Below are 12,105 nucleotides of genomic sequence, written 5' to 3'. Positions count from 1 at the left end.
ATATATATATATATATTTTCTTTTTTCTTTCATACTTTTAACCATGTCCTGCGTTAGCAAGGTAGCGTTAAGAACAGAGGACTGGACCTTTGAGGGAATATCCTCACCTGGCCCTCTTCTCTGTTCCTTCTTTTGGAGAAAAAAAAAAAAAGTATGTATATATTCATACTTGCTTGCCTTCACCCATTCCTGGTGCCACCACATCCCACAAGATACAGCACAAGTACCTCCTGCTTCAGAGAAGTAGCGCCAGAAAAACAGACAAAAAAGGCCACATTCGTTCCCACTCATGTCTCTAGCTGTCATGTGTAATGCACTGAAACCACAGCTCCCTATCCACATCCAGGCCCCACAGACCTTTCCATGGTTTACCCAACATGTTTCACATGCCCTGGTTCAGTCCACTGACAACATGTCAACCCTGGTATACCACATCGTTCCAATTCACTTTATTCTTTGCATGCCTCTCACCCTCCTGTATGTTCAGGCCCTGATCGCACAAAATCTTTTTCTCTCCATCCTTCCATCTCCAATTTGGTCTCATGCCTCCTTGCTCTTCCACCTCAGACACAGATATCTTATATGTCAATCTTTCCTCACTCATTCTCTCCATATGTCTAAACAATTTCAACACATCCTCTTCTGCTCTCTCAACCACATTCTTTTTATTTCCACACATCTCTCTTACCCTTTCATTACTTACTCAGTCAAACCACCTAACACTACATATTGTCCATGAACATTTCATTTCCAACACATCCACCCACCTCCATACATCCTATCTATAGCCCATGCCTCACAACCATATAACACTGTTGGAACTACTATTCCTTCAAACATACCCATTTTAGCTCTCCCAGATAACGTTCTCTCCTTCCATACATTCTTCATTGCTCACAGAACCTTAGCCCCCTCCCTTACCCTGTGACTCTTTGCTTCCATGGTTTCATTTGCTGGAAAGTCCACTCCCAGATATCTAAAACACTTCACTTCCTCCAATTTTTCTCCATTCAAACTCGCATCCCAATCAACTTGTCCCTCAACCCTACTGAATCTAACAACCTTGCTCTTATTCACATTTACTCTCAACTTTCTCCTTTCATTACTTTTCCAAACTCAGTCACCAACTTCTGCAGTTTCACACTCGAATCAGCTACCAGAGCTATATCATCGGCAAACAACAACTGACTCACTTCCCAGGCTCTCATCCCCAACGGACGGCATACTTGCCCCTCCCTCCTAAACTCTTGCATTTACCTCCCTAACCTAACCACCCCATCCATAAACAAATTAACCATGGTGACATTACAAACCCCTGCCAAAGACTGACAATCGCTGGGAACCAGTCATCCTCCTCTCTTCCTACTTGTACACATGCCTTACATCCTTGGTATAAACTTTTCACTGCTTCTAACAACTTACCTTCCACACCATACACTCTTGGGACCTTCCACAAAGTATCTGTCATATGCTTTCTCCAGATCCATAAATGCTACTTACAATTCCATTTGTTTTTCTAAGTATTTCTTGCTTACATTCTTCAAAGCAACCACTTGATCGTTGTTCCCCACATCAGCGAGGTGGCACCTCTCCTCACTCCACCATTCACAAAATAAAATAAAAAAGAAATGGTAACAACATACATACCAGCCAGAAAACCACCTTCATCTGGAACCCCTCACCCTCCTTTCTACCTGCTCATACGCATGACAAATTCTAGTTAGAAATTCCTATGCTTCTGATAGTTTCCATCTACATCATATACTCATTCATAGCCTCTCCAACAAAGCATCCCTATCAACCCTATCACATGCTTTCTCTAGATCCATAAATGCTGCATAAAACTCCTCTACCAATTCTGAAAGCACATTGTTCCTCCCCAGTTTCATGATCTGTGCAAGCCACTACCTTCTATCAGTCACCACTTTCTATACAACTTTTTTTTTTCATACACATTCACTGCTTTCTGTATCAGCAAGGTAGAGCCTGGAACAGATGAAAAATGGTCTTATTCATTCACATCCACAATATTGTAGTTATGCATAATGCACTGAAACCAGAGCTCCTTACCAGCAACTAGGATCCACAGACCTTTTCACTGCTTCCCATAACCACATCACATGCCCTGGTTCAGTCCAATAACATTACATTGTCCCCTGCATAACACATTTCTCCAATCCATTCTATCCCTTGCACCTCACATCCTCTCTGCATGTTCAAGCTCCAAACTTTCAAAGCATCTTTCATTCCATTCTTCCACTTCCTCCTAATATATAAATATTAAAGGAAGGGGGTTGGAACATACACTGTAAAACTTTTTGGTCTAGCTGAATACTACTGCAATTCTCTTACCGCTCATTGGATGGGTTATTGAAGGTCTTGCACAAATTCTTACGAGTGTCAGCACTTGTAGAACCATCAAGGCGTAAGTAATCCCGTTCTTTTTTCCACTGCTTAAAGGGTAGAGGCAGAGGATCATCTGGTTGTGGCAAATCTAATGAACCTTCATCTATAAGTTGCAGGAAGTCCTCTATCATATCCAAAGCCAACAGAGACTGGCTGAAAAGCAACCTGGAGAATATAAAGAAGGGAGGAGAATAATGATGATGAACAATAAACTTTTATTTTTTCTCCTTTAAAATGGTGTTATGAACATAAATTTGCCATTAATCATAGAGGAAGACCATACTCATCTTACTGTGTGGATCCAAACAACAATGGTCAATACCTTTGCTTAATCTTTTTATTTTTTGAAAAATTCTTTCTCTCAACACATGTGTATGAGGGTGGGTTGGACCATTCCTCATCTATTTCCTAGTGCTATCTCGCTATTTCATGTGTGGCGGGGTGGCGACAGAAATGGATGAAGGCAGCAAGTATGGATATGTACATGTGTATATATGTATATGTCTATGTATATGTATATGATATGTTGAAATGTATGCATGTATATGTGCGCGTGTGGGCATTTATGTATAAATATGTGTGTGCGGGTTGGGCCATTCTTCGTCTGTTTCCTTGTGCTACCTCGCTAACACGGGAGACAGCGGTTAAGTATAACAAATATATTTATTTATTTATTTTGCTCTGTCGCTGTCTCCTGCGCCTGCGAGGTAGCGCAAGGAAACAGACGAAAGAAATGGCCCAACCTACCCCCACACACATGCACACACACACACACGTCCACACACACAAACATACACACCCACACATCCCAACGTACACACATATATACACACACAGACACACACATATACACACATGCACACAATTCACACTGTCTGCCCCTACTTACCCCCATCGCCACCCCGCCACACAAGGAATAACATCCCCCTCCCCCTCATGTGTGCGAGGTAGCACCAGGAAAAGACAACAAAGGCCCCATTCGCTCACACTCATTCTCCAGCTGTCATGTAATAATGCCCGAAACCACAGCTCCCTTTCCACATCCAGGCCCCACACAACTTTCCATGGTTTATCCCAGACGCTTCACATGCCCTGATTCAATCCATTGACAGCACGTCGAACCCGGTATACCACATCGATCCAATTCACTCTATTCCTTGCCCGCCTTTCACCCTCCTGCATGTTCAGGCCCCGAATCACTCAAAATCTTTTTCACTCCATCTTTCCACCTCCAATTTGGTATCCCACTTCTCCTCATTCCCTCCACCTCAGACACATTTATCCTCTTTGTCAATCTTTCCTCACTCATTCTCTCCATGAGACCAAACCATTTCAAAACACCCTCTTCTGCTCTCTTAACCACACTCTTTTTATTACCACACATCTCTCTTACCCTTTCATTACTTACTCAATCAAACCACCCCACACCACATATTGTCCTCAAACATCTCATTTCCAACACATCCACCCTCCTCCGCACAACTCTATCTATAGCACACGCCTCGCAACCATATAACAATGATCGAAACGCTATTCCTTCAAACACCCATTTTTGCTTTCCGAGATAATGTTCTCGCCTTCCACACATTCTTCAACGCTCCCAGAACCTTCGCCCCCTCCGTCACCCTGTGACTCACTTCTGCTTCCATGGTTCCATTCGCTGCCAAATCCACTCCGAGATACCTAAAACACTTCACTTCCTCCAGTTTTTCTCCATTCAAACTTACCTCCCAACTGACTTGTCCCTTAACCCTACTGTACCCAATAACCTTGCTCTTATTCACATTTACTCTCAGCATTCTTCTTTCACACACTTTACCAAACTCAGTCACCAACTTTTGCAGTTTCTCACCTGAATCAGCCACCAGCGCTGTATCATCAGCAAAAAACAACTGACTCACTTTCCAAGTTCTCTCATCCACAACAGACTGCATACTTACCCTATCTCCAACACTCTTGCATTCACCTCCCTAACAACCCCATCCATAAACAAATTAAACAACCATGGAGACATCACACACCCCTGCCGTGATATACATATCATATATATTTATTTTGCTTTGTCGCTGTCTCCCGCGTTTGCGAGGTAGCGCAAGGAAACAGACGAAAGAAATGGCCCAACCCACCCCCATACACATGTATGTACATACACGTCCACACACGCAAATATACATACCTATACATCTCAATGTACACATATATATACACACACAGACACATACATATATACCCATGCACACAATTCACACTGTATGCCTTTATTCATTCCCATCGCCACCTCGCCACACATGGAATACCATCCCCCTCCCCCTCATGTGTGCGAGGTAACGCTAGGAAAAGACAACAAAGGCCACATTCGTTCACACTCAGTCTCTAGCTGTCATGCAATAATGCCCGAAACCACAGCTCCCTTTCCACATCCAGGCCCCACACAACTTTCCATGGTTTACCCCAGACACTTCATATGCCCTGATTCAATCCACTGACAGCACGGCAACCCCGGTATACCACATCGATCCAATTCACTCTATTCCTTGCCCGCCTATCACCCTCCTGCATGTTCAGGCCCCGATTACTCAAAATCTTTTTCACTCCATCTTTTCCCCTCCAATTTGGTCTCCCACTTCTCCTCATTCCCTCCACCTCCGACACATATATCCTCTTGGTCAATCTTTCCTCACTCATTCTCTCCATGTGCCCAAACCATTTCAAAACACCCTCTTCTGCTCTCTCAACCATGCTCTTTTTATTTCCACACATCTCTCTTACCCTTACATTACTTACTCGATCAAACCACCTCACACCACACATTGTCCTCAAACATCTCATTTCCAGCACATCCACCCTCCTGCGCACAACTCTATCCATAGCCCACGCCTCGCAACCACACAACATTGTTGGAACCACTATTCCTTCAAACATACCCATTTTTGCTTTCCGAGATAATGTTCTCGACTTCCACACATTCTTCAAGGCTCCCAGGATTTTCGCCCCCTCCCCCACCCTATGATTCACTTCCGCTTCCATGGTTCCATCCGCTGCCAGATCCACTCCCAGATATCTAAAACACTTTACTTCCTCCAGTTTTTCTCCATTCAAACTTACCTCCCAATTGACTTGACCCTCAACCCTACTGTACCTAATAACCTTGCTCTTATTCACATTTACTCTTAACTTTCTTCTTTCACACACTTTACCAAACTCAGTCACCAGCTTCTGCAGTATGTATAAGCCACAGTGATGTCACACATTCCTCCTTACATCCTCATGTATACTGACACTCACTCAACTCTCCATCCACTCTTACACATGCATTTGTGTGTCTATAAAAGTCTTTCACACCATCCAACAGTTATCCCCCCTACCCTATATTTCATTTACACATCACAAAAAGCATTCCACTTGGCTTTGTCATATACTTTCTCCAGATCCACAAAAGCTGCATACAAGTTCTTACTGTTCGCGAAATACTTTTCCAAAGCAATATTTACCTAAAAAATCTGATCCACACATCCCCTACCTTTCCTAATAACCCCATGCTCCTCTTTTAGTCTGCATTCAGTCACTTTCATCACTCTATCAATCAACATTCTTGCATACATTTTTCCAGGTATACTTAAAAGATTCATTCACCTGTAACTGCTACATACATCCTTAGCACCTTTCTCTTTGAATAAAGGAACAATAATACCTTTCATCCATTCCTCAGGCACAACCTTCTCGTTCCATGCATAAGTAAATACCAGATGCATCTACTATTACACTTTCTCCTCTATACTTCAGCTGTAATCCCATATTGTCCAGATGCCTTTTGTACCTTCAGCCTCATTATTGCCCTTTTTACCCCCTTCTTGCTATAAGCCCTTGCACTTGTATCCTCTTCCTCATCATCCATACTCATTCATGTAACAACTGCTCTCCCACATTCATCAGTTCTTTAAAATACTTTCCATCTTCCTTTCACTTATTCCTTACGATTAACAACTCCCATTCCTTACTTCTTACACTGACATTTCCACTCTTACATCCACCTCTTTCCTTTGTCACCTCCTTTCAGAACCATATCTTATTTTCCCTAAACTTTTCACTCAACTTTCTTCCAAAATCTTTTCTTTGCTTTTCTTAATCAGCTTCCTAACATTCTGCTTTCGTATTTCATATTCTTCTCTCCTCCTCTGCTGAACTTCCATTAGTACATTCCTTTTGAGCACTCTACCACAAACCTTTTTCTTCTCTTATACAGCATTTCTAATCTCTTCTATCCACTTTGCAATGCCCTTTTTATTCCTGTATCTCACTACTTTGTATCCAACTACTAATTCTACAACATTTGATAGTATTTCTCTAAACATACTAAACACCTCATTCACATATGACTCCATCCCTACATTCACTGCACTTCCATCTAAACTTTCGGCCATGCTTCTTTCATACTCCTACCTGCACTTTTCCTGATTCATCTTCTTGCTTGCTGACACCTTTACCACTCCATTCTTTACACCATACTTCCCCTTCTCCCAAATCCTCATCCACACAAGAACTGCAAAAAGGTCATTCTCCAAAGAATTCTCTCACAACTCTAGCATCTTGCAGGGCTTTTCTCAATCTTTCATCCACTGCTACATTGTCAATCAAGGCCTTTTGCTTTTCTCTTCCATCATCTTTCATCTATGGACACCTGTGGATGATCTTGTGCTGAAAAAATGTGCTGCAAGGAATAAACCCCTCAGCACAGACATCCACAGAAAATTTCTGTTCTCATTTACTACATCCACTCCCCACTTACCAATTTCATCACATTTTGCCTTCATATAACCATTACAACCACATTTCTCTCATTCTCAAAACCATTTATACAATCATTCAAATTTCTCCAGGAATGCTTCATTTCACCCTTACCTCATACAGTCTTTATTTTCACAGGCATATATACATATACCTATGCATACTTCACAATTCCAATCTTTCCTTTTACCCACATTATTCATGATCCATTCCATCCATAATCTGTAACACCCTCCCATACTGTCAGCGAAAGCAGAACTGCATATCCTTCTTTCCCTCATCCCTGATAATTTTTTATTCATTCCTGTCCATGCCACTCCTTACAAGCCCTCCCATAACTTGTGTTAATCATCTCCATTCTTATTCCATATACCCTGCTCAAGGATATGTGTTTCTCTGGACCATAGCACATCCAAGATATAACTTCTAAACTTCTCCACAGGCTCCTACTTTTACTCTTACCAATCACCCCATTTATATTCCAAGCCATCACCCTCAATCGCTCATCTCTTTAACAACTCAGCATAATAGGTAGATTCCAGTGCTGCTTCTTAGCATTTTTGTGCCTGCCTAGGTATCAAGAGGGTTAGTGATGGATGTGTAGGAAGCCAGCACTTCAGTGGTTGTCAAGTAACACTCCTCTGACCCCAGGTATGCTTTTTCCTCAGCTTCACCCACATGTGAATTGCTGACATTCTGTCCACAAACAAACAATCTCTCTTTATCACATATAACACTTGAAAACACTTAACTAACACAACACATTCTATGGAACTCTAGATTCTCCTGTGGTAAGTGCTATGTGCTAGCCCTGCCTTTTGGCAAAACAGTAAGGAGTAATAAAAGGAAGTAGGAGTTTGGCAGGAGCATTAAGTATAAACATTAGAGCTGGAAATCCTCCCCTCCAGTGTTTAATATTCCAAAAGAAGAAACAGAGAAGGGGGCCAAAAGAGGATTTTCCCTCTTAGGCTCAGTCCTCTGTCTTTAATGCTACCTTGCTAATGTGAGAAATGGTGAATATGTGTGAAAAAAATCAGGGAGAAGTAAGAAGGAACATTAGGCAGGAGTATTGGGTAAAAGTAGTAGGTTGGACATTAGGTGCATACATTATGTAGTAGTTGGAAGGAGCCTCTGGAAACAGAGTCCTAGAGCTGCGTCTGTCAGTGGCCTGTCAAGGATGAGGTGCCAAGGGCTACGGAGCAGCACTGGAGCTCACCAGTTGTGGAGACTCTTTTACAATAGCCAACCCCATGAGGAAGTTCCCTGAGGGAATGAGCATCAGAGATATAGACAGACAGACAAATAGAGAGAGAGAGAGAGAGATGGATAGATATTTAAGTAGACAGAGACAGACAGATAGATAGACACACAAACAGTGGCAGACAGCTGCTCTTTAACTGACAATCTATTCCAAATGAATTTATGGAAAGGTACAGAGTTTTCTCCTATCTCGTACACAATATTCTTTACAAAGTTTCTTTGTTTCTCCTATGTTATCTTGCTATCATCATTCCCTGCTCATATACCTTGCAAAATCTGACAAGCTGGAGTGCTTCATACATCTTTGCCATTCAAATATTGAAGCTTCCTTGTTTTTAGACATTTTTAAAAACCATTCTTTCATCCTTCTTACCATTCCCTCTCTGACAGGGGATAGAGGTAACCATGTTCCTACTCCATTGTAAATTTCAGAAAACCTCTCACCATAAAACTCTGGTTCCTGGCTAATGAACTATATTTCTCAATTCATGTTACCATAGCTATTGTTGAGGTTTCTGCAGTTTCTATATCTCCTCATGTCATCTTAGCTCTTTTTATGTCCTTATTTACAATATAGACAAACTTTAAGCACTACATGATCACTTTTTCACACTGATGTATCATATATTCTGTTTCCAATATTAAAGCAAGTACCAATGAAGATAACATCTAGCAATGATAGTGTATCAGTCCCTCTCATCCCATTATGTACACTGACATGTTTGTATAGGAATGTTGCCTATGTACCCTTTAAAACTTGTCTCCATGACTCTTTACCACCATGAAAATCTAACTTCCCCCAGTCTATCTCTTTATACCTGAAATCCTCCATAATTGGTAATTTAACATCTCAGAGAAATGGGTGTTTTACAGCTTAATATACCATCTCACTGTCCCTTCATTATCATTGCGTCTTAGATCATTGTAATTTTTTTTTGGAGGATTACATAATACAACACCAATATGTAATCAATATATAGAGACTGCTAATTATAGGGAAGAATTCTAAAGCAAGCTATTGCAGCAACCTATGTCTGGATGATTTAAAAATGGCAAGAGGCATAAACCTGACTCGAATTTAGGGATTAGAAGCTCTTAACTCCCAAAGATCATGGAGATTCTCTCATAGCTCATGAGACAAACTGACCCAGGAGAGAAAATGATCGATATAAATAGGACTGGGAAAGAGAACAATGTAAGCCAACATTGAAATATGCAGCACAATAAACTAGGGTAACTTACACTTTATCACCGATGGATGTACACTCTCGCAAGATTTCCAGGAGAAGTATTAGTTTACCACTGTGCTCTAATTTATCCAAATAGTCATCTTCTTCAAAATCTTCTCCAACATTATCCAATAGCACTTTCTTCCACCAATCAATTCGCACTTTTCCACTCTCAGTCAACCCAGGTATGGGGCCTGTCCAAAGTATGGGGGAATGAAAATGAGCAAAATAGGTTTTACTTGTAACAGGCAAACAAAAAGGAATACCTTCATATTTCTCCATAACATACAGCAGTAAAGCAGTGTATTTCCTATACACTGGAAAAGCTAAAAGAACACTTATTTGAAGGACCATCCTTTACTAAGTCTATCTTGGTACCTAACACATGCCTCTTAAAACCACTGGGAGATTTGATGGCTACAGAAAATAAAAGATATCCCTTAACCCTTGCTTCATAAATCACATTTAAGGAATAAGCCTTTTATTTCCCCCCTTGTGCATAAACTCTATGGCCATAAAAAACTTTCCCTTTACTGAGTTGTACTATAACATTTGAGATTCTTCAAAATGAGCAACAAAGATTCAAAACTCCTGCCACCTGGAAGTACAAAGTACAACTGCAAAAATACAGCTTGCAGCAGTAAGGACCAGGCAGTATGATACAGTGGTTAAATTGATGAAAACTACTATTGACGTTTGTGTAAATAAATCATACATTTCCCTTTTCCATAGCCAGAGGTTGAACCATTATGTGACATTCATTTTTCATTTCATTTCAAGCTAGAAGTTTCAGTTTTCTAAATTATTTCTTACATTTCTTACATTTTAACTCTAGGCATTTTTATTGGTTTATTAGAGAATGTTATAGTCTATCTTGTACATAGCTGTTCTTTTTTCGCACCTAATAGCAGTTTCTCACATTTGCGATGTAGTACCAGGAACAGATGAAGAAAGGCCACATTCGCTCACATCCACCCTTTTGCTGTCACATGCAATGCCTTGAAACCACACCTCTCTATACACAACTAGGTCCCACAAACCATTCCATCATTTCCTCAATCATTTCACATGCCCTGGTGCAGTTCACTGACAGCACATCTACCACTATATACCAAATCATTGAAGCAGGGCGTGTGAAGCATCTGGGGTAAACCATGGAAAGTTCTGTGGGGCCTGGACGTGGAAAGGGAGCTGTGGTTTCAGTGCATTATACACGACAGCTAGAGACTAAGTGTGAACGAATGTGACCTTTGTTGTCTTTTCCTAGCGCTACCTCGCACACATGTGAGGGGAGGGGGTTGTTATTTCATATGTGGTGGGGTGGCGATGGGAATGAATAAAGGCAGACTATGAATTATGTATATGTGTATATATGTATATGTCTGTGTGTGTATATATATGTATATGTTGAGATGTACAGGTATGTATATTTGTATGTGCAGACGTGTATGTATATGCATGTGTATGTGGGTGGGTTGGGCCATTCTTTTGTCTGTTTCCTAACGTGGGTGACAGTGACAAGGTAAAATAGATAAGATGAATAGATTTTATTTGTCCAGGTTCCTTTCCTAAAACATACTACCTATCTCTCCTTTTTTCTCATCTTGGTTACATCTATACACATTTGGACACCCCAATCTGAGCCTTCGAGGAGGATGAGCACACCCCACGTGACTCCTTCTTCTGTTTCCCTATTAGAAAGTTAGAATACAAGGAGGGGAGGGTTTCCAACCACCCCACTCCCGTCCCCTTTAGTCGCCTTCCACGACACATGAGGAATGCTTAGGAAATATTCTTTCTCCCCTATCCCCAGCTTACATCTCCAATGCCCATTCCCTCTAAGAACTCCTATCATGGGGGTGGCCTCGGCAAAAAGAGTCTCCTATTATCCCTATTCTTACATATTTCCCTTACATACACTATTCCATCCTTACATATTTCCCTTACATACACTATTCCATCCTATCTTTACCCATTTCTCATACAGCTCATGTCACCGATGGTCTTCCTCTCAAACCGACTCCTTTATATGCACTATCATTTACTCTCCTTGTAAACTCACCATCTTGCATTCTTTCCACATGGACAAACCACCTCAAAGTATAACGTTTCACTCGCTCTACCGCTTAACAATTCATTCCCTTTGCATTCCCTGCCATACCAAATTCTCTCAAATGTACCCTCAATACTTTCTAATTTCATCTAGTCATACCACTTTCTTTATCACAGAAATTACATCTAGCAATCTCATTGCCTCTAACAAAGTTTTAATATGCATTTTCTCCTTCCTCTGTGTGTGTGTGTGTGTTTGTGTTACTTATTTTTTAGCCTCTGTAATGTATGCAGAGGGAGCTTTACGCTCAGGGAGCTCCATCTCTTCAAAAATCTCTACTACAGGTTGTACCTCTCTAATTCAGCAACCTTG

The 12,105-nt window shown here is 41.1% G+C and overlaps 1 protein-coding gene across 1 annotated transcript in view; it reads right to left on the bottom strand.

The window, feature by feature from the left end:
- The window catches only part of LOC139766253 (uncharacterized), a 181,574-nt gene that overhangs the window by 41,771 nt on the left and 127,698 nt on the right, over positions 1-12,105 (bottom strand). The window contains exons 25-26 of the mRNA XM_071694642.1: positions 9,694-9,874; positions 2,353-2,571 (exon numbers count right to left, since the gene is read on the bottom strand). Coding sequence (XP_071550743.1) covers positions 2,353-2,571; positions 9,694-9,874 — 400 coding nt within the window. The remainder of the gene's footprint in view (positions 1-2,352; positions 2,572-9,693; positions 9,875-12,105) is intronic.

The sequence above is a fragment of the Panulirus ornatus genome, chromosome 57 (assembly GCF_036320965.1).
Source record: "Panulirus ornatus isolate Po-2019 chromosome 57, ASM3632096v1, whole genome shotgun sequence".
NCBI classification, from domain to species: domain Eukaryota; kingdom Metazoa; phylum Arthropoda; class Malacostraca; order Decapoda; family Palinuridae; genus Panulirus; species Panulirus ornatus.
This window is presented reverse-complemented; position numbering and strand designations above follow the sequence as displayed.